This window comes from Tenebrio molitor, chromosome 3, assembly GCF_963966145.1.
Source record: "Tenebrio molitor chromosome 3, icTenMoli1.1, whole genome shotgun sequence".
NCBI lineage: Eukaryota > Metazoa > Arthropoda > Insecta > Coleoptera > Tenebrionidae > Tenebrio > Tenebrio molitor.
In genome coordinates this window covers 10,565,793-10,590,347 of record NC_091048.1, presented here as the reverse complement: position 1 = coordinate 10,590,347, position 24,555 = coordinate 10,565,793, and the positions used below count along the sequence as shown (strand labels likewise).

Sequence of the window (24,555 nt, the reverse complement as noted above, 5' to 3'; positions counted from 1 at the left end):
GGAGAAGAAAAACAAGTTCAATTTCCGTCGCAGATGATTTCTGTAGATTTAATCGGTCCGTTACCGAAGTCCACGAAAGGCTATTCGTACCTCTTAGTAATAGTAGATTGGCTCACAAAGTACGTGGTACTGTTTCCGTTACGAAAAGCTACTATAGTCCATTCATTTTGAATCTTGGGTTTAGTAATAAAACTTGCCTGCTTTGACACTTGTCCGAAACTCAGTGAATCTAAAACTGTGTTCAATACCGAGTGTCAACTACCAAACCTGACTGTTGGAGCGGCCGGTCCAATTTAGTTTATGACGCCGCTTCCAATATTCCTGTCGACAATCATCCCCGGTGCCGGTACGTTGGTGGTCTCTTTCACAATAGTGGGAAAGTCCCGCCATCTGGCTCATGCACATCTTGCAAAAGACCACCAGCGTACTACCCATGACGGAGAGGGGGTGCGAATTCACTTTTGTACATTTTCGTTAGTTTTAAGTTAGTTGATAAGCAAATGTAGAACCAGAAACACCAATACATCTTTGCATTAATCTGAAGCATCTATCCTCATTTTGAAATCACGGTCCACATTGTGCGAAACCCCTACGCGTAAAAAGAAAACCCTACCGGACACGCAATTGGCGTGTCAAAGGTTCAAACTCCTGGGTGCGGAAACATCCGTCAAACTTCGTAGGAGGCAATTGAACCGAAACATTTTTTGGTCCTTCGAGCCGGATGTGTATCAAAAAGTAGTGCTTCAGTGCAATCAAAGTCCAGTGCAACAATCGAGCGCCCTCGCAGCGAACCAGGATCGTAATCGAGATTGCGACGAATCCATCTGCAGGCCCAGAGGTTCCCGAGGCAGCGACGACACCCCCCGTAGAGCAAAGGAAAGTGCAGGTCAGTGGCTTCCTTCTCATCCACATTTCTTATCACTCACCAACCTTCCAAATTGTGTGCATACCTCAAATTGCGGTTTGAAGTAAAAACCATCGTTTAGTCAGAACGAATTTAGTCATTAAGGCGGTTGGTTACATTACATAACGTTCGTACATAACTTTCAAAATGCCTGAGCTATCATTAGCTGCATTAATCAAATCCAGAGGGGCATTGAAGGCCCGCCTCACAAAGTTTGTTTCGATGGTCGACGAGCTCAACCAAGAAAATCCGAATTTTGATTAACTAAAAATGAAATTTGAGAAATTTAAAAGCTTAGAGAGCGAATTTGACAGCGTCCAAAAACAAATCGAATCTCACGTTGAAGAAGATGCTGTAGACGAGCAGGTCGACTATCGCGAAGAGTTCGAAAACAATTTTATCGCAGCGGCGGTTCGCGTCAACAAAATTCTGGACGCCGCGAAATCGGAAACGCCAAACGGAAGCACTCATCATTCGAATATATCGGTTACGAATCCGAACTTCGTACCGGTAGCGCTTCCGACTATGAGTTTACCTTCTTTCGATGGAAGCTGGGAGCAGTGGCTCTCATTTTATCAGAGATTTGATTCGCTAATTCACAGCAACGCATCTTTGTCGCCGATACAGAAATTTCAGTATTTAAATTCGTGCGTCACAGGGGAAGCCAGTAGCGTGATCAAATCTTTAGGCATCACCACCGAAAATTATCCAATCGCGATTGCTTTGCTGAAAGAAAGGTATGACGATCAACGTTTGATCATAAAAAATCACATTCGCGCGTTATTCGATTTACCTAACGTCACAAAAGATTCTCCCGCGTCTCTGAGGCAACTTATCGACAAGGTAGATTTGCACTTGAAAGTGTTAAACACGTTAGATGCGCCGACGGAAACATGGGATCTTCTAATAATCCATTTAATCGAATTAAAATTAGATGCATTTACCATGCGGGAATGGGAAACAACCAACAAAAAAACGATGCCAACGCTAAAGGACATGTACGCGTACCTCAAGGATCGCTGTCGCGTGTGGGAAGCGATCCAATTTCACAAAAACCCCGAAAAGAACCGTGACGTTCAATCCAAGTCAAATCCGCAACAGAAATCAAAAGCGCCGTTCACGAGATCTTCCTCCAACTTGGCTACGCAACAACCCTCGTGCAAGTTGTGCAATCAAAACCATTTTATGTATCAATGCAAACAATTTTTAAATTTGTCCGTTTCGGCTCGGATCGCCGAAGTCAAAAGATTAAAATTATGTTTCAATTGCTTGAGGAGCACCTCACATTCCGCGTCCCAATGCAAGTCAGGAGTTTGTAAAATTTGTAATAAAATGCACAACTCATTGCTCCATTTGACGGAACACGCAGCACCTGTGACAACGAACGCGGCTGAAGACACCCCGATCGTAGCTAACCATCACTGTCATAGTTACGAATCGCAGGTACTTTTATCAACAGCAGTCATTCTCGTACGAGACAACACCGGCCAATATCAATCGTGTCGCGCATTGATTGATGTTGGGTCTCAATCCAACTTCGTAACGGTCGAAACTTGCAAACGTTTAAGGGTCAATTCGAAAGAAACCAACATCCGCGTCACCGGAATTGGTAATGCTAACGGCAGCATTGTCAATAAAATCGCCAGTCTGCAAGTCAAATCATTTCACAATGCGTTCGGTGCTAACTTGAATTGTCTTGTAGTACCGATCATAACTCATTCAGTGCCGGCGGAATCGATAAATGCAAGTCTCCTCCAAATCCCAAATAACATCAAGCTAGCGGATCCGCAGTTTCATCGTTCCGGTCCCATAGACATTCTAATCGGTGCTGAAATCTTTTGGGACCTCCTCTGTGTCGGTCAAATCAAGGCCACCAAAGTGCACCCGGTTTTCCAAAAGACCCACCTGGGATGGATAGCCGGAGGCGCAATGCGTCTACCTGCCAAACTTCCGCAAAATTCCGTGACGAATTTACACGTCGTAACCAGCGCAGTGAATCCTCTCGACGCTCGAATTGCGAAATTTTGGGAAATTGAGGAAACTCCGGTTCACAAATCGCTAACTTCCGCTGAACGAGCGTGTGAGACACATTTCATCTCCACCGTCAAACGCGACAATGACGGCCGATTCACAGTCAGACTACCATTCAAAGACAATTCAAAACAGTTAGGGTCGTCTTATGACATCGCTTTGAAAAGGTTACACGGTCTTGAAAGACGATTAAAAAGATCTCCGGATTTGCGCGTTTCCTATCAATTGTTCTTGGACGAATATCAATCTTTGCATCACATGTCACCGGTAACAATTGAAGATCGCGAAATGTTCTCCAACGACGGGTATTTTTTACCTCATCACTCGGTAGTAAAAGAGTCCAGTGTTTCCACCAAATTGCGCGTAGTCTTTGACGCATCGGCCAAAACCTCTAACGGTGTCAGTCTAAACGACAAATTAATGGTAGGTCCGGTGGTACAACAGGATCTCTTTGCCATCATTACGCGTTATAACATCGTGATATCCGCGGATATAACAAAAATGTATCGGCAAATACAATTGGACAAAGAGGACAGAAAGTACCAACGAATTTTATGGCGTCGCGACCCGTCCCATCCGGTTCAAGTTTACGAGCTTAACACGGTTACCTACGGCATGGCGTCATCGTCCTACCTGGCTACGCGATGCATACAACAGGTAGCGCTGGAAGAAGGCTCAAATAATCCCGAAGCTCAGCGGTCAATCATGCAGGACACGTATGTGGACGACCTGCTAACTGGAGCAAAAACGGTCCGCGAAGCGCGCGCGTTACGCGACAATATAGTGGCAATCCTTGACAAAGGCTGTTTCCCGTTAAACAAATGGGCATCAAATTGCCCCGAGCTATTGCCCACGTTAAGTGAAAATGAAGTCATGGTGAATTTCGATAAACATGGCGACTCCAAAACATTAGGTCTATTATGGAATTGCACACATGACGCGTTAAAATATTCCATATGTCAGATCCAGTCAGGAAATCGGGTAACCAAGCGACGAATCTTATCAATCACCGCGCAGATTTTTGACCCTCTCGGTCTTGTGGGTCCGGTCATCCTAATTGCAAAATTAATGATCCAATCGCTATGGTCGTTAAATGTTGGGTGGGATGAGTCCGTCCCAATAAGGATCCTGACTACCTGGGATTCATTCATTGCCAGCTTACCTGAATTGAATCAGTTGGAGATTCCTCGGCAGGTAACTTCGAATCAGAATCCCATTGGATTCGAACTCCACGGTTTTTGCGATGCATCCGAACGCGCTTACGGAGCATGCATCTATATCAGATCCTTAAACACCGCGACACCCCATCAAACCCGGTTACTTTGCGCTAAATCTCGAGCGGCACCCCTCAAGACAATAACTCTCCCTCGCTTGGAGCTCTACGGGGCGTTGTTGCTATCAAAGTTAATTGCTAGCCTAAGACAATCTTTGAATTTGCCCATCGCGAAGACATGCTGTTGGACGGATTCTCAAATCGTTTTGTCGTGGTTAGCGGCCGAGCCAGCGACTTGGAAAACGTTCGTTGCAAACCGTGTTTCCGAGATTCAGGTGTTAACAAAAAATTGCGTCTGGAGTTACGTCAACACCAAAGACAATCCTGCGGACATAATCTCACGAGGCTGTTCACCCCGCGAATTGATTGATTCTCCATTATGGTGGCACGGGCCATCCTGGTTGTCAAACGAGGCACAGCATTGGCCGAAGTACTGTCAGACGAATCCAAACTTCGCCAACGATCAGGAGTTGCCGGAACAACGACGTGTGGTTGCTGTCGCGATAACTTCCGAGAAAATGTTACCACCAGATTTTTTGACTCGATTTTCATCGTTGCGCAAACTACAACGCGTGTTGTCGTATTGTTTACGATTCGCGGAAAATTGTCGAAAGCCCATCACGAAGCACACCGGTCCCTTGAAAGTGTCTGAATTACAAAGATCAATGCTTATCATTTTAAAAAACGTACAGTATCAAGCGTTTAGTACCGAAATCAAAGAACTCGAGGGCGGTCGTCAAGTCAGCAAGAAAAGTCGTCTGATATCACTCAACCCTTTCCTCGACGACAGCGGACTCATACGTGTCGGAGGTCGTTTAAGAAATTCCGGCGCTCATTCGGACGTTAAGCACCCAATAGTGTTACCCAAGTGCGAAATCACCGAATTAATCATTCAAGCGGAGCACATCTCATTATTGCATGCCGGCCCTCAGGCTACATTGGCCTCTCTGCGACAAAGGTACTGGCCCATGTCGGGGCGCTCCGTGGTGCGGCGAATCATTCACAATTGCCTCAAATGCTTCCGAGCAAATCCGACGACATCGTCACAATTAATGGGTGATTTGCCCAAAGATCGCGTTCAACCGGCCCGACCTTTTCTCAACAGCGGCGTTGACTTTGGCGGTCCAGTGTACCTGAAAGAGGGTCGAGGTAGAGGCAAAAGGACGGTAAAGGGTTATATCGCCCTGTTTGTCTGCTTTGCGACCAAAGCGTTACATTTAGAGCTCGTCGGAGATTTGAGTTCTCAATCGTTTTTGGGCGCTCTCAAACGCTTCATATCCCGTCGCGGGCACGTTGCAAATTTATATTCGGACAACGGAACGAATTTTGTGGGTGCTCGTAATGAATTATCCGAACTTGGCGAAATGTTAAAGTCTCAAAAATTCGAACGCGATGTAATTGACCGGCTAGCCGATCGTACGGTCCGGTGGCATTTCATTCCTCCCCATAGTCCCCATCACGGTGGGATATGGGAGGCAGGTATCCGGTCCGTAAAGTCACACCTTAAAAGAGTGATTGGTCTGACATCACTAACATATGAGGAGATGCACACGGTATTAACACAGATCGAAGCCTGCCTGAATTCACGTCCTTTGACACCCATCTCCAACGACCCCAATGACCTAATCGCCCTTTCCCCAAGCCACTTCTTAATAGGTGATCTGCTCACTGCCCCCGTGGAGCATGACGTAACGCCTTTGCCCATCAACCGGCTGTCTCGATGGCAATATGTGGAACAACTTCGGCAGCATTTTTGGAAAAGGTGGTCCGTGGACTACCTGACGCAATTACAACCCCGCCGTAAGTGGAACCAGCGTCTTCCAAACATCGAAGTGGGCGAGTTAGCGGTCATCAAGGAAGACAATTCACCACCCCTTCAATGGCGCTTGGCACGTGTCGTTCGCCTACACCCAGGAAAGGATGGTTGTGTGCGTGTAGTGACTTTAAAAACTTCAAAAGGTGAAGTGACCCGCTCAATAAACAAAGTGTGTGTTTTACCCATGGCCTCTATGTACAGTTAACCAGTGAGAGTGTTCGAACTTTTTTGAACTTTTAGTGATAGTGCCTATTTACCCATTTTTGTTTGTTTGTTTGTTTGTATTCATTTCGTTTTTTTTTGTTTTTTGTTTTGTCGTTTGTTCTTTAGTCATAAGTTTCAATTGTACATGTGCACACCGATGTGTCATACATAATTGATTTGTATATACCGTTTAAATTTAATATTGAAGGAAGCCTTCAATGAGGGGCGGGATGTTGGAGCGGCCGGTCCAATTTAGTTTATGACGCCGCTTCCAATATTCCTGTCGACAATCATCCCCGGTGCCGGTACGTTGGTGGTCTCTTTCACAATAGTGGGAAAGTCCCGCCATCTGGCTCATGCACATCTTGCAAAAGACCACCAGCGTACTACCCATGACGGAGAGGGGGTGCGAATTCACTTTTGTACATTTTCGTTAGTTTTAAGTTAGTTGATAAGCAAATGTAGAACCAGAAACACCAATACATCTTTGCATTAATCTGAAGCATCTATCCTCATTTTGAAATCACGGTCCACATTGTGCGAAACCCCTACGCGTAAAAAGAAAACCCTACCGGACACGCAATTGGCGTGTCAAAGGTTCAAACTCCTGGGTGCGGAAACATCCGTCAAACTTCGTAGGAGGCAATTGAACCGAAACACTGACCATAGGAATTTAACATGAAAAATAGTTTTTGCGTGATTTCAGGTACCTACTTCATTAAGAAATTGATTAAATTTAACATTTGTTAAATGGTCAAGTTATTAGAAACATTTTTATTCACATTTATCAAAATGTCGAAATATGTTTCTGTTTAAATTTACTACTAAAATCGCCCAATAATTTGATTATTAAAAATACCATCCCAAACATTAAATTTCTGAGGGCATTGCGTTCTTGTAGTTAAATGTATCCGCGGATTTTCTCGAGACAAATATCGAGTGTTCTGGGTGGCTCATTATTTAACATACATTTGCATTCGTCGGTAAAACATCTGTTTTTAGGTACTACTTATAAATATGTTCTGCTTACCTTATCTATACGACGGGTGCAGGTAATAATAAGACATCCCAAGCGTAGACAGAAAGTACATAATAATGGGGTTTTCCCGAATTTTAAAAATACAGGACCGGCCGGCCCTAAGCCACTAAACAATTACAGTCTTAGTTGTACCGTTCAAGAAATAACTTGTGTTGTGTAAAGTGAATTCAGTGCGTTAATTTTACTCAATATGTAATATTTGTTGCCAATACTGGTTAATCATCTAATGAATTTGATTCAAATGACGATTAATTTTCTATTTGTTTATGTAAGTATTTTATTATTTTATTTATTAATTTACTTTAAAGTATACATGTAATGGATACTTTATTAATTACTCTTATTTCTTTATTTAGTAATTTTATTTCTCAAATACAAAGTTTCCCAATACAAAATCAACAATCTCTTAACATTTTTTTGGTCACTGATCGCAAAATGTGTTTTAATTTTTTTTTATTTGCGGATACTTTAAGGTCTCTTTCTTTTGCTCGTCGATAAGATGGTGAAAGTACGACGTGGTACCAATTTTATGTGAACAGAGGGATTACTACTTTACAGTACCCACACAATGAAAACTTGCCGCTTTCGTAATTTACGGCGTTTTGAGTTTACAACTTTACCCAAGATTTAAAATGAATGGACTATAGCACTAAGGTTACGGAATGCATTGAGAACGGAATTTTCCTAGTGTACGGTGTACCGCAATTCATTTTGGTCGACAACGGCAAACACTTTGTCGGGAACGAATTCGTAAAGACTTGCGAGGACTACAAGGTTCAAAAGATCTGATTCACAGCCAAGTATCATCATCAAAGCAATCCTGTTGGAAGATACAATCGCAGGGTAGGCACTGCCGAGGTGGCAAAAATCGGATACGCGATTCGCACAGCGGTCAACGAAGTAACCGGATACAGTCCAGCATTTCTCAATTTTGGTAGGGTAGTACCCTGTACCGGCGAATTTTACGACAAGGTAGCGGAAAATCCAGATGCAATCCGAGTCAACGAGTGTAATTATGGATAAAATGATGGAGAATAAAATGAAAAATAAATTTAATGTTTGTCTCGTGATATATTTAGATCCAGCAATTGCGGCCCAATACTTAGAATAAATTGAGAAGCTAAACGTCCACAGTTCAACAAAAATTACTGTACCAGAAAATTATAAAGTTATTGATGACAACAGCAGTTTATGGCGAACTTCCAAAAGACCGACTGCAGAAAACCATGAGGCAACACTAGCTTTGCTCAATTAAAAAAAAACAAGTGATGATCAGTTTAAAAATAAATCGAAAGTTTAATAGTTATTTATGTATTAAGGGCATAATCAGGAGATTATGGCACGAGGGAATGTTTAAAGCCCGAGGAGCGAGGGCTTTTAAATTCCCGAGGGCCATAATCGACAATTATGCCCGTGGTACATACAACGTTTTATTCTATTTTGTAATTTCTAAAACATTCAAACAAATATTTAGTATTCCTTAAAGGAAACCAACTAAAAGTTGTGTCGATGCAAATTTAGTTAGCTATTTTGATGTTGTTAGGGTTACCGTGTATAGGTATAATATATGATTTTCTTTAATCAAATAATGTTTGATACCATTGTTTGAATAATTAAACCAACCGTTGTTTGGCAGATTTTTGACAGATCTGTGCCATAAAGGTCAATTTATGCCCCCATTTGGGGGCGTATAAAAACAATTATTAGCTAAAATAGAATAAATTAGATTTATGGAGCAAAATTGCAGATGAACTAAATAAAATGGGCTACTGTGTTGGAACAGGAACAAATGGACGTGATAGATGCAAAACAAAATTTAATAATTTACAAAATTCCCTTATGAAGCCTAATGACTGCAGGAAAAAAACTGGTTCTTGTGAATTCAAAAAGCCTCTTTATCATAATGAGTTAGAGATAAAATTTGGAGATAAACATATGGCAAACCCTATGTGCACTTTTCATTCAACAAAAGTTACTACTAGTAAGGCCCCGTCAAAATACTTTGATTTTTTTTAAACATTTTATCCTGTTTTTAAAGTATATTTAAAAATTAACGTTTTCAAAGATTTTGGCCTAATTTTAAAGATGTATTTAAAAAGCAAATATTTCAAGGATTCTGCCCTATTTTTTAAGGTAGAAGGCGTGCTATACAAACTCATCTAGATAATGATTTGAAAAGAAAATCGATACATTTTTCCGATGGGGTTAAATATTCGCCGTTATTGTCAATGACTTCCAACCATCTTTGTCCCAAAAGCTCAATTCCACGACGAGAGAAGATGGACTCTTTCGTCCCGAACGATTCTTACCTTTAAACCTTCTTCCCCATTCGGTAATTTCGCAAACCATCGCCGACAAGTAGACTCTTTTACCGTCCCCGCACCTTCAATTCTACATATATTTCTTGTGACTGTTGCCGCTGAATGTCCACATTTAAACTCATATAACATTAAATTACGATTTCATTTTTTTCCATGTAAACAATCAATTACCAGAATGTAACTAATTAAATTAAATTAAATTATTTAGCTGAGAAACGTCAAATTGTTTATGGACAAGTGTACTTCATATTTTAAAAAACTAACAAAAATTACCAATTGATTTTACATTTACTTTATATCGTGAAACAGAATACCACAAAAACGCTCAAAACTTTCTTGAGATCCTAATAATTCCAAAAATGTGCCAGTTGCTCCATCAGTACGAAAGACGTCTAATGCTCAACGTCTACGTTCTACGAATAGCTGTCGTTCGAGCTACAAAATTTCGCATAAGTGAAACAAATAGTCTATCTGAAAAATTGGCCAAATTAGAGGGAGATTTAAAAAATGTTGCATCACACGTGTTTGGAGAGCATGCAGAATGCTCAAAAATAAATTACTTTCCTTGCAGTCCACCGGAAAACGAAAAAAATGTAGTTTCTATTATGAAAGACTGGTTTGTATCAAGACATTCAGACATGCTTTTCAAGATTAATGGTGCTATTCTGTAAAAATTATTTTACAGTCTGCAATTTTACAGTATGTTATTAGAGTGTTTGCCCAACATCATTTTTCGTTATACTTATGCCTGATTTTATGCTATAAAATAACGTAATTCATAATTTTCAAAAGTATTTGCGGAAAATTTTCATAACCACAAATATTAAAATAATGCCCTTATAATTTTGACATTCGTTTAGAAAACTGTCACAAAATTTTTTAAGTTTCTCGCAACCATTCGGCTGCGGAGCACATCTTCGAATTTTTCTGAGTATTTCGAAGTTTTCAATGATATTATTTAGCTATCACAATGGATACAATGGAGAAGTTAATATTTGTCAGATCCTGACATCTATCTTTATTAGGCGTAAAGACAAACAAAATATAACGTTAAACAATTTGATTGGCTACGTTATTTTTTAAAATAGTGTAAGGAATCGGATATTACGATAAGCTTATACATGAATCTTATGATTATAAGCATAAGGAAACGTATTATAAGCAAAAAATTGCCTACCGCAAACAGGCTACTAACATGGCTGCAAAATTACCTTATAACAAGATGTTTACATTTTATGCAATTTTGGAATTCTGTAAATAGAACTGTTATTACCTTAGCAACATTTTCTCATTTGATCGAAAATGTTATTTCGATTTTTTGAGATTGTCATAATTTTGACATTGATTCATTTGCTATTCAGTCAATAGTCAGTCGTTTGCAAACTCAGATTATCATAGTCATTCAAAGTAAGTAATTTTCAATACCTAATCTGACTTTCGTTCCTAATACACCACTCAAAATATAGTATGGAGGCAGAACAAATAACGAAGCGAAAAAGAAGAAAACCAGCCACAATCAGTATGAGCAATACTTGCAATTTATGAAAGGAGATGCTGTTTTCAGGAGCGGCACAATAAATCCGACTGTTAATCCTGACTATGTTCAAGAAAAGTGGAAAAGATTAACGGCTGCATTAAATAGTGAAGGAAATGGACCAGTTCTAACATGTGAAGAGTGGAAAAAGGTAAGTTCTATTTTTATAGTGTTAACGTTTATCATTATCGAATAACTTGTTGTTCGCGTCTAGAGATTTGATGATTGGAAGAACACCACCAGAGCTAAATATAGGAAAATTTTTGAAAGTAAAAAACGGACAGGTGGTGGTACATATTCCATCGCAAATTTAACACCCTTAGAAGAAAGAGGATTATTAGCCTGGGGTAAAGTTGCCGTTACGGGGAGTGTGAAGGTGAATGTAAGTGGGGGCCTTCAGTGTCAATTATCTCCGTCTGATCATCAGGAGGATCATTTTAAGAATACCACAGAAAGTCAGGACGAGGTCACAGTTATTCATAACCATAATGAGGAATTAGATGAAACAGCGGAAAAGCGCGTACTATCACCAAATCCTCTTCAAAAAAAAATGGACAAAAACACTAAAAGTATATTTTTTAAAAATTCTGTAAAACGGAAAAGACAAAGTGAGAGAAAATCACTAAAAACTGTTGGGGAAGAATTACTAGAAGCATATACAAGCAATAATAATGAAGGGAAAAGGTTGGATTTGGATATCGCAAAATTTAAATTTGATGTGGCCAAGTATAAATTTGAAAATCCGGAATTTGTTTTCGATGATCCAATTTTAAATCTGTAGATTCTTTGTTATACAATGTGTTCAAGAAATAAAATAAAATTTTACTAATGCAAATTTTTAATTAAACAGTAGCCAGTTTAATAGATGTTATCCAATATTTGCTCTAACATAATTGTCTCTTGCGGCTCTTCCTAAATTAAGTGCTGCGTGGTCTATAGGATCATTGTCGTCAAGTAGTTCCACAAGTATGTCTCTTTCATCAAGTTCCTCATTGGCCCATAATGCGATATTATGAAGGATGGCTCCAGTATATATTATAATTGCTGCTTTACCTCGATGATATAATAACTGACGGTGTTTGGATAGACAACGAAACCCTCCTTTTAATACACCGTTTGTTCGTTCTATCACATTTCTACCACTCCTGAGTAAAATATTGAACTGAGCCTGTGGTGTTCCTTCTACAACTACTGTATAGGGAGTGAACAACCAGGGTTCTAATCCGTAACCTGAATCTCCAATTAAATGACTAACATTATCCCCAGAATCATGAACCGATCCCGGAAAGCGTGCATCACATGCTAAGATTCTACAGTTGCTATCACAAACTAGCATTACGTTAATACTGTATTGTCTTAGTCGATCAATATACACGTGGGGCGGATGATCTTCATCAGTAGATGATATTAACATGGGTCCCATCAATAGCTCCAATTACACCTCTTAAACCATATTTTTCATAAAATCCTTCTTTGACAATATTCTTTTCGCCTAAAGTTGTAGGAAACTTTATCTACTCAGGCATAAGCAGTCGCGTAATTAGTTAGGTAATTTCAGATACAGCTCTACTAATAGAACTTTGGCTCATGCTAGTCCATAAACTTGTCCCAACACATCTTTGAAATGAACCATGACCAAGAAAATTTAAAGTGCATAAAATTTTCAAATAATTAGGTATTGCAGTTTGCCTTCTGGGTTGGTTCATATGTGGTTCTAAAATATTTACTAAGGTAATTACGAGGGCTTGAGATAACCGAAATTGATTCTTGAATTCGCCCTCCGGCATTTCAAATCGGTTTTTAAAATCCCTCATTTGTTTCCTCTCAATTCTCATGTAATTTCTGCACCGACTCCTAAACATTAAAAAAATACTACCTTCTACCTAAGTATATAGTTCTCCCAGAGCTACAGCGGTTTTATGGCAGGGTACCATTGTATAAACGTTAACAACACCGACAATAGGTTTAAACCGCAAGTACAACCCCTAATCGTAAATTCGTCCAAGTACTACCCTGTAAACTGACAGGTATAGAACGAAAATGATGATTGACAGGGGTCTGTTTATGTCGCGTATCGGCATCTCAACAGGCGTAATAATTACTATTGCCCTGCCATAAAACCGCTGCAGCTCTGGGAGAACTATACTTATACCTTCTTTCGTCCTCTTCAAGAAGATTGTATATAAACACCAGAACACCATCATTGGCATTCATTTTTCCAGAATAAACTTTGTAGAATACACTGACAACTTTGACATTTGCCCTCTGTTAATTGTTTACAGGACACAATTTGGCACCATAATTTTACAGAGATTGGGCCGTATCACGACACCCTTATTAAATTTAATCACGCATGATTAAAATTTTAAAGACAACTTTAATTATAACCCTATCATGACACCCATTTTTAGCGCTAATCACGACTCATTCCCGCAATTTTTAATGATGAGATTTAAACACGGGGAGGAGCGTCTTTAAATTTTTTAATCACGGTGTCATGGCGGACTTTGTGAGAGATTTACAAGATATCGCTGCCGTACGTGAAATTCATGGGGTTGAAATAGCCGAAAGGGTTGTTCGCACACGTGAAAATCCTTTCGAAAAATATTCACCACGTGAAATTCGAAAGAGATACCGGCTTACGAAAGAAGCGGTGGAATTTGTGGTGGAGTTAGTGGAGGACGACATCAAAGCGAATTCGTCAAGGGATAGTGATATTTCCCCTTTATTACAAGTACTGATCACGTTGCGTTACTTTGCAAAGGGTTGCTATCAGCTAGAATTAGGTAAGTAGTTATTTTAATGTTTGAATTTAATTTTCCGGCGCCCATTATCATCGCATACGCGTAAGCTTGCGTAGTGTCGTTGACTCTTCTGTCAGATCGTTTAACCTCGTTTCCTCGTTTGAATTCTTTGAACGCAAATGTTTGTTGTTAACTCTGTTAATTTGTGTGATTTATATTCTTTTAAAAAGTGTGGAAACGATTTAAACTATCTCCGCGACGTTACTGTTTATGACGGTTTTATATTATGCAGTTGCTACAACACATTAGTGTGCAAAAATACTTCATCATATATTTTTAAATAACCACAATACATACGTTATTGTCGTCGTCTTTGTATTAATTTTTTTTTTTTTTTAGGTGATTTGCATGGTGTTAGTCAAGCAGCTACATCTATCATTATAGCGAAGGTATCCCAGGCTATTGCATCCAAACTACCAACATTTGTGAAATGGCTGGCTTTCCTGGGGTTGTGGGTTGTTTGGACTGCACCCATGTCAGAATTAAAAATCCACATGGTGACCAACCCCTTATATATTGCAACAGGAAGGGCTTTTATTCCTTAAATGTGCAGGTAGATGTTATGAACATATGTGAATATACATTAAAAAAAATACATTAAAATAAAACCTTTTCTTTTAACGTGTAGGTTGTGTGTGATGCTACTTCTCGTATCCTTGACATTGTGGCCAAATGGAGAGGCAGTGCTCATGATTCGAGAATATGGGCAAATTCATATTTAAAGGAACAATTTGAGGTATGTTTTTTATGTCTTAAATAAAGTGTGTGAATATTTTTTTGGTTATTTTTTTTTACAGAATAATCAGAAAAAGGGGATTCTTTTAGGGGACAGTGGATAACCATGTAGTCATTACATGTTGACTCCTCTTCTGCATCCTCATAGTCCAGCAGAGGAATCTTATAATCGCGCCCATAAGAGAACAAGGGTCATAATAGAGTGTTGCTTTGGGCGATGGAAGGGAATGTTTCGAGCACTCCAAAATGGCATGCAAGTGTCTTTGGAGACAGCTAAAGCATGTATTGTGGCAATGGCGGTTCTCTACAACATCAAGCTGGACTTTGATGAGAATTGGGAATACGAAGAGGAAAATGTAGATGATGATTCCTCTGATGAAGACCAAGACCATCATCCTGCACAAGCCCCACCCTCCATTCTTGGAAATTTGTTTAGGCGACACTTCATAGAGGAGCACTTTGCATAGATAGAACGGGGGAATTTTCGGGCATCTCCTTTAATTTCGTTTCGTTTGATTCGTCGATTTTTCGTTTCGGTTTTCATCCAGTATAGTTTTGTTTTGTGTTACATGAATAAATACGGTTCTTTTTAGAAACCTTCATAGTCGTTTTATTAGTACCAACATGCGTATATCGTCAGATTTAATTGCTATTATTAAGTAGTGGCCTTCGTAACTAGATCATCCACTCATGTATCCCGATACGCGATTTTCGAACATGAAATTCCGACTTTCGAAAGTATGTATAAAATCGACTCGTACGTCCACAAAATAGTTTTTCAGTTTCTTTACCTTCCTATTGTGACAGACAACAGTAAGTTTCAAGTTAACCCTATGAATCAGTCCTACGATTCAATGTACTATCGCTGCCAAAAATATGGAAACACTTTTTTACTTTGCAAATTCGTCTTTTGCTGTCAACGAATTATAGGCGTCCCCATTTTATTCTGAAATGAAGTCACAAAATATTTATTTATTATTTAAATTAGGAATTTATATTTAATGTTATGTTCATGTGTTTAGATTAACGTTGGTGTTTGCATAGGTATTTTTGGCCGCGATAGTACAAATTTTTTATAATTTCAAACTCACATTTTCCCCAAGTTCTACACTAATTCTGCCTTTACAAGTGGATTCACTCAAATTAAGACTGCAGTACTTTTAGCTGCTAAAGTGTGTGGCTGATTTACGGTTAGTGTATTCAGGGTGTAAGTAAATACGGAACAGTGAATGGTTGAACGAAATAAAGTTGTAAATTCTCGGTCAAAGGATCATACTTTAAGTGGGATTTTTCCTGTTGGGTGGTGCGCAAGGTCGTCCATCTGACAGCGTTAAAAAAGTTCAAAAGTTTTGGGAGAAACAAATTTTAATAATAATTTTAAATGTTGCCCAAGTCGACCTTAAGGCTCCCACACTGAATTTTTTTTAATATTTCTAATTTTTGCAGTTCCACCTCATGTTTCGTTTTCAAAATTTCCATTTCCTTTTCGTTGATCCGCCTCTCGTTGTCGATCCTGGCCTCTAAATGTGCCTTCTGCAGTTGAAGCATTTCTTCTTCAAAAGCACTCATCTCGTGCCGCCGTTTTTTTCCTTTTGCTTTTTTTGTAGTCGCATTGCTACCGGGATCAGGTTGGGGTTCAGGACGGATGGGAAAACTATGACATATAAAATAAGTATTTTTCTGTAACGATGCATTAAATAAAACTTACTTTTGTGTCTCTGAATTTTCGGTTAATCCTGTTGTGGGATCTATAAGACCAATGGATTCAGGCTTGATAGAGGAGGAGGAGGAGGGTAAATCCTACAAAATTTTCAATAGTTGCGATAAAAAATGGTAAAACAAGAACTTTATGGATATCTAATGAAATTTAAAAATAATTAACTAACTCTAAAATTGTCCGAATCAAACGCAGACACGTCTTCCTCAAAGTCGATGGGACAAACATTGTGAATGGCCCAATCCATATCAGAGGGTGTCTCGGTCTCTGATGGACCTGGACCACCCCCCGTTTTTCTTTGCTCCTTTTTGAATTGGGCAATGCTGGTTTTGGCCGCCTGTTTCATTCTAAAATAGTTGTCCCTCAACTTTGAAGGAAATCGAATATGACCCGCCTTCCTCATTTTCTCCGCCAATTCTTCCCACAACTTCCTCTTTTTTTTTAAATGTTCGGATCCGCGGTTTTGCTCTCCAACACAACGGAGTGCTCCTGAACAAAAGCCAGCGTCATCTCCTTTTCTTCGACCGAAAAGTTACCCGCCCGGATTCTTTTTGGTTTGGATGACATATCTTTGAAATGGAAAATAGGAATTTTGTAAAAACATAAAATTTTACATAGGAACAGATTGGGCTGTGGAAAAAAAGGAATAAACAGTACCTACATGTGTGTATAAAAAAATGAGAGTAACATTCTGTTTTTTTAAGTATATTACACATTTTTACAAAAAATATATTCCTGATTTTTCGTTATACTCGTATATATAATGTTACAAATTGTTGTGTCAATTTTTACCAAATTTGATTTACTCACTTCCAGAACCACAACAGAAACACCTTAAAAAAGTATTAAATGATTGTCTAACTAAAAACGAAACACTAAACACCTAAAAACGAAACACTAACTAGAAATAACCACGTAAAAACTGTCCACACACAAATCAAATCAAAAACCGTTAACAACTCTTACGGAATTCAAACGAAGTGAGCAAATTGCCGTTGAAACTTCTCGATTGACAGAACTTTGCAATGTTGCCAGATTCTTTTTATCCATTTAAACATCAGAAGCTGTGATTAGCTAATTACGATCTAAACAAGGGGTCGTGATAGGTCTATGATTAAAGTCGTGATTAAATTTAATAACGTGTTTTGCTAATCATAGCCTAAAGACAACTTTAATGACGGTGTCGTGATACGGCCCAATGTTAGTAACATGATGTTAATTATAGAGGTTCAAATGACATAGTGAATTCCATATTTTTTGTAGAATGTAATTTTACATGGTTGTCTAGGAGATAACAGTTTTACATAATGTTAGGAGTTAGAGAATAGCACCATGCAAGTTTGTAGGTGGTAAACGCAAGAACTACTCTCTTCGTCGTGGATACCAAACTAGGTGTGAAGCAGCGGCTATTTCATTTAATTGTGGAGGCAATTTTTTTAGCCGAATCCATCACGCCTTTGTAAAAAAGACTCCTGTGAAGTACATGAAAAAGTAATACGAATTTCCCATAATCGCAAAATTCGACGAAAGTTATTTGGGACGAAATATTCCAAAAAAACAGCCCATGGCTTTAAAAGATCAAGATTATAGACCAAATGCCAATAATAACCCGGATATGACACACGACGAATATGCTGCAGAGCAGGAAAAATTTTTGAAAGATTTACAGAAGGCACCACAACAAATCAGTGGCATCGAAACGGAAACCAGAAGTCAATTGGCCAGCCAAAAGTGGAAACAAGAACGTCACTTGCGCTTGACAGCTTCCAATTTTGGGGAAATATGCCGAATGAGGAGTACTACTTCCTGGCAGAATATGGTGAAACTGCTCTTGTATTGTACATTTAAGGGAAATAAATATACTCGATGGGGAACCGAACATGAATCTTTGGCCATCGAAGAATTTGAATTAAAATATGGCTTTAGTGTATCAAAATGTGGGTTCTTTATTGATAAAACGCATTATTATCTCGGTGCCAGCCCTGACGGCCTCATAGATAACAACGCACTTATAGAAGTTAAGTGCCCTGCAAATTGTGTAGATGTTTCCCCCGAGGGAGGTATTGAACGCAAATTAATAAATTCTGCTGAGATGAAACTGAACAAGATGTATTTGAAACGCACCCCACCCATACTTTTATCAAGTTCAGGGCCAACTTGCTATTACACAGAAAGATGTGTGTTTCTTTGTGATCTGGACGCCAAAGGGCATTATGGTTGAAGAGGATTATAATCCCGATACTGAGATCGTTATAAACAAGAGTCTTCCTAATTTATTCATTTAGCGAATATTATTTTTTATCTAATCCCGTGGAATAAATGACACTTATCCCACTCATTTGAGTGGAATAAGGAACTTCATTACCGGACGCATTTCATTACTCCACTCAGTGGGATAAATGACCTTCATTACCCCACTCAGTGGGATAAGTAACTCATTATTCCACTGAGTGGTGTAATGGAACTGGCGGAAATAAATAAGATTTACCTTTTTTTTTTTAATTCGGGGCGGTCTTAGATAAAATTTTGTACATAACACGTGGGCTAAAGCATATTACAGGAAACTCGTGTGATTACAGATGAACTCGGGCTAACGCCCTCGTCATCTGCAATCTTCACACTCGAATCCTGTAATTCAACTATCCCACCTCCACCCGGCGGCACGGCAATTTTGCCGGAGTACATACACTATTACGGATATTACTATCAAGTAATAGTGCAGTGCTTATCAACATAATTACCGGCGTCTCGCCTCCGCATTATGACTTTGTTGTGTATTAAGTTCTGTGTCAATGTTAAGGAACTTCCTCACGATGTGACATGAGTATAATAATATACCTTTTTGAATTTCAACTACCAATGTGTTATCTAAATCCAGAATTTTTAAATTTTTAAAAAGAGATTGCGGTACTATTCCCGTTGCTGAAATTACAAGTGGTAAAATCGAAATTTTTTCTAAACACCAAAGATTTCTCATAGCAACGGACAGCTCTAAATATTTATTAATTTTTGTGTTATATGTCTGTGTTATATTATGTGAATTTGGAACAGCTATATCTAAAAGATATGCTTGCTTTTTTTGCTTATTCAAAATTATAATGTCTGGTCTGTTATGCTTAATATGAATGTCAGTTAAAATTGTTCTATCAAAATATAACTTGTAACTGTCATTTTCCAAACAACTTTCTGGTGTATAACTATAATGTGGTTGTGTATTCTTTAATAAATTGAATTTAACAGCTAAATTCATGTGTATAATTTTAGCGAATATATCGTGTCGTTTTTTATATTCGCTTTGAGCCAAAACGGTGCAAGAAGAAATAATGTGTTCAATTGTTTCCCCTTCAGTTCCGCAAATCCTACATTTATCAATTATCGATTGTAAACCGCATATGTGTTTTTTATAATTTCTTGTATTTATAACACGATCTTGTATTGCAAATATAAAACCCTCCGTCTCAGGGTGAATATTTGATTTCTTAAGCCATGCATGAGAGGCCTGAATATTAACTTCTGGTTGTTCCAGTTCTTTAAAGTATCTCCCATGTAAAGACTTCTGTTTTATATTTGCTATTGTGTCAGGTATATTTGTCTTAACAATGTCTGAAATTATATTATCACTTAAATTTAAAGGTGTGTAGCCTTTATCGGCTGAAACCAAAGCATTGAAAAAAATGTTATCACGAGCTCTATTGAGGAAATAATTTTTTAGTGAAGCAATTTGATTTTTTAGCAGTATTTCTAGATTTGAAAAACCCCTACCACCGTTTTCGCGTGGTAAATTAAATCTTTCAATAGCAGATTTAGGATGGTGTTTACTAAATTTGGTAAAAAGAACTCTAGTTTTAATGTTTATGTTCTGTAAATTAGTTTTGGACCATTTTATAACACCGAAAGAATAGGTCAGTAATGGAACAGCATATGTATTAACTGCTTTAATTAAATTATTACCGTTTAATTTTGATTTTAAAATAGATTTAATTCTTAAATAAAATTGCTTTTCTAAATTTTCTTTTATAATTGAGTGTTGAATATGATTTGATTGATTAATACCTAAATATTTATAAAATTCTCCTTTATTTAAATTTTTAATGATTTCTCCTTCTTGAGTTATATATTCTAAATGTTCGTAATGACCGCGACATATTGATTGCATTTTACACTTATCAATACCAAAACTCATCCCAATATCATTTGAGAAATTTTCAGTTATTGTTAGTAAAGATAAAATGTGATTCTTTTTTGATGCATAAAGTTTTATGTCATCCATATAAAGAAGGTGATTTAATTTGGATAGTGTGGTATTATTAAGTCTAATATTGAAACCATATCCAGTGCTTTTATCCCACTAATTGTGTAAATAACTATTATAATATAATAAATTCTATTTTACAGATATGTAGGGACAAAATATTTTGGGAAGTAAAAATGGTGCCAAATTTGAAAATATTTTATTTCAATTGTGTATTACCAGAGCTCATTGACTCTAGAAAAGAAAGACAGTTGGCGATACGTAATCCTTCAAGGAAAGAAATTTTGGATTATCCTAATTTAACCACTTGTCAATGACTATTGTAAGCAAAGTTTGAAAACGCACAGAAAAACATGATCGACTTAGGGGAAAGGAAACCCCCTGGTGAGTTACTGTATGCCCTTGATTTGGGACAGATGTGTCAAGTGTTTATTGTTTGCATGTTTGTACTGTCCCAATTGAGTGTACTAAGTCCGGACCTGTGCTTTCCCGATCGAATGACTGAGTGAAGTGAAGGTGACTCCGATTGTAGATTTATCATACGATCGTAGCTGAGATTTGTCTAATTTAACGTCAAATGTTGAGTGGATAAATCCTTTGGCAAAAACCAAGTCTTACACTATACTATTAATGGCAAATAATAGTCAAGTGAAACGTTATGTATAAAAGTGTAATAAAATAATAATAATAAATTACATATTTTGTTGTCTTTTTTTTGAATAAAATTATGCGCAACAGCGCAACAAGTTGAGAATGTTGTGAAACCCATAAGTATGTAGGTATTTACCTACAAGAATACCCAGTCCTTTAATTGATTATTTAATTTTATGGATTCAGTTTTATTACTGCAAAAATGTAAGATGTTCTATTTTTGTTATACGTACATTAAAACTGAAAAATAAACGAACTAAAATGTGGTGAATTGTTAAAAAATGTGTTAGGGAAAATTGAAACAGATCAAATCGCAGCTGATTTAAGAAATATATATTTTTTATTATGGTTGATTAGACCACTGACATTTCAGTTTATAAAAATTTGTGTGTTTAGGTGAAATACATAAATAATTATGGATGCATGTGTAGTAAGGAAACTTCTGGAATTGATTCAGGTAAATGCCAGTGATTGTTTAGCAACCAATTTGTATAGGCGGCCACACACAGAGAGGGAGAGTCGCGACTTGAATGCACACGCCACGGGCTACAATTAAAACTCCCTGTGTGTGGCACACGCATTTAAGTCAATTGGAATCAAAACTGTCTTGATTTTTTGCGTGTACATTCAAACCCGCGCGGTCAGTAGCGGCCGTATTACGAGTATGTCTGATTTACGAAATATGTCTGGCGAATTTCTCACTGAATTCTTCGAATTATATCGAGCACACCCTTGTTTGTCGTGTGTAAAAAGCAAGGAATATAGCGACCGCAATAAGAAACATTGCGCATACAAAATTCTTATAGAAAAATTGAGGGAGGTGGATGAAAATGCGTCAAAAGACACAGTTATTAAAAAAAAAAACACGCTACGTGGATGCTTCCGAAGGAACACAGAAAAGTGGTAAATTATAAACATTCTGGTGACGGCGACGAATATGTATATCATCCACATTTGTGGTATTATGATTTGCTGCTTTTTCTACAAGACCACAAACTTAATCAACTTGTATAAATTTTGCTTTGGAATATTTTGTAATTTGGTGTTTAGTTGTATAAAGCTACATCTAAAGAGGAGGCAGGAACCCATAAAATAAAAATGCTAGAAATGGCACTGTAGCAACTGAAGCACAATGTGCGCATATTTTACACGGCCCCATGTTTGCACGTTCCACTATTTACTTTAAAGAAACACCATAATCAACATCAGGATTAAATTAAATTGAGTTAAGGATGGTTTTCTATGTATTATTATTAAATAGGTCATGAAAAAGGTAGACAAGGAATATTGCAGGCAGTGAATGTAACCAGAGAAAAACATTTAACTCCTTGATGTAAAAAAATTTATAAAATAGTTGAAGACTGGAGTAGAAGAACTGCAAAACTACAACGTAGTGTAGGTAGTCTTCTAAAAAGATTGAAATACGCCGAAAAGTTTTCCAACGGTCCAAACTTTGAAAACATTGTTGATTGTGATAATGAACCCACGTATGCTTTTATTATGCAACAAACGCGATTGCAAAAAATACGACCAAAAGCTAGACGATTTAAACTCGATGAAAAAATATTATCACTTGCATTATTTAAAAATAGTCCAAAAGGCTCTCGATTACTATCAATTTAGTATCACCGCCGACATTAACAAATATGTTAAACAAAATTACATACAGACCAGGGACTAACAAACAAATCTTCAATATGTAGTTTAAAAACATAAGTTCAAGATTTAAAAGAACATGAGAAATTTTAGGCAGCCGTATTTTTCCTTTTGCTTCAGTCATTCAAGAAGTTATCACAGAATGCCAGAAAATTGGATTAAAGGTGGTTGCGACAATATGCGACCAAGGCAGTGCCAACCAGTCAGCTATAAATTTGTTAATGAAGGCCACAAATCAAGAATGTCTAAGAACAGGAGTTGAAAATTGTTATTTTCGAGTCCAAGTTAATGGAGAAGAAGTGGTTCCGCTTTATGATGTGTACCCCATTTATTTAAAGGTACATATTCGAAACAACTTGTTGACAAAGGGCATTCATTTTGAACATGAAGGGACGCAGAAAATTGCAAAATGAGATCATGTAAAACAGTTTTACTTACTTGACACTTTAGATGATAGGTACTCGTGTATATTGTAAACTAACTGATGCACATACAGGGTGTCCCAAAAATGGTGTACTAACGGTGCACTACGGTAAACGTCAGAAAAATGTTAAAAAAATTCTATTGGACTTATTTGCTGATTTGGCGGCCTTGAAAATGGCAGTTCACAAGTCAATTATTTCGAAATATATTTATTAAATTGTCATGACAGCTACCTCCAATCGTAAGAGATCACTCACTACCAATATCTAATCCTGCTTTGGAAATCGAAAAAATGATCTTAAATCCACCACTGCAACATTACAAGGTAATGAAGTACGAGTATATCTTTGTTTACATTGTATTACCGTTAATAATAATAATAACAATAATTGATTTTTTTTGTCTGTTTTTTTTTCCATTTACATTTAAACATCCTTGATAAGGTAGTAAGTAGTTAGTACGCCAATTTTGGGACACCTTTATATATACCCTGAAAAAATGATACAAAAAAGGAAAACTCTCTAAAAGGAAATTGAATAAAACAAATTAAAAAAAGGGGGGGAACCGAAAGCGAAGTCCGATATCGTCATCGACGCTAATCTTCTACGCCGCCCACGATCAATTGGACCGTTCTCTCGAGCCTCACCTCGCTTCCCAAAAGGAAAGGAAAATTCGAATAAAAAAGGAAATCGGGCGACAGACGAGGACACAAAAGATAAAAACTACGATAAGAACAATTAAAAAGAAAACTGTAATCGGTCTAACCGGCCGTTAGCAGGCAAGGTCACCAGCAGACCGATAACACAAACCCGAACCAAAAAAAAAAAAAAAACGTTCTGCCTGGCCTTGATCGTCTTTGGAGACCTGGACGTTCCTCGGGCCCACGGTGGACGACGAAATTTGGTTCTCCGCGAACCTTCCGGCGGGGATCCGTAAATCCGCTCCTCGGCGTCAGGGTTTGGACTTCCAGCCTCTTCGGACCCTCGACGTCTCCACACCCTTTCCTCGCCGTTCAACCACTCGCCCTGTTCAAAAACCTATCGTTACACTTCCCCATAAAGAACTGAGACTTGGTTTTGGTCTGAAGCATTTGGCCCATGATGATCGCTTTTGGAATCCAGTTTTCTGATGAAAACATTTCCAATCTTCCCTCAATGGTCGTTTGAGGGTCTACAGGCCACGAGGTACCCGTTAC

The 24,555-nt window shown here is 38.0% G+C and overlaps 1 protein-coding gene and 2 long non-coding RNA genes across 3 annotated transcripts; 2 read left to right on the top strand and 1 right to left on the bottom strand.

The window, feature by feature from the left end:
• Positions 1-1,174: 1,174 nt before the first annotated feature.
• Positions 1,175-6,229, top strand: LOC138125855 (uncharacterized). Its single transcript, XM_069041401.1, has one exon. The coding sequence runs from the start codon at positions 1,175-1,177 to the stop codon at positions 6,227-6,229; it is 5,055 nt and encodes a 1,684-aa protein (XP_068897502.1).
• Positions 6,230-11,062: 4,833 nt separating this feature from the next.
• LOC138126071 (uncharacterized) lies at positions 11,063-23,441 on the bottom strand. Its single transcript, XR_011157609.1, has 3 exons — positions 16,370-23,441; positions 13,275-16,315; positions 11,063-12,964 (listed from the first exon to the last, which is right to left on the bottom strand). It is a non-coding gene; the product is annotated as an uncharacterized lncRNA (long non-coding RNA).
• LOC138126070 (uncharacterized) lies at positions 14,349-15,261 on the top strand. Its single transcript, XR_011157608.1, has 3 exons — positions 14,349-14,479; positions 14,555-14,662; positions 14,724-15,261. It is a non-coding gene; the product is annotated as an uncharacterized lncRNA (long non-coding RNA).
• Positions 23,442-24,555: the final 1,114 nt, after the last annotated feature.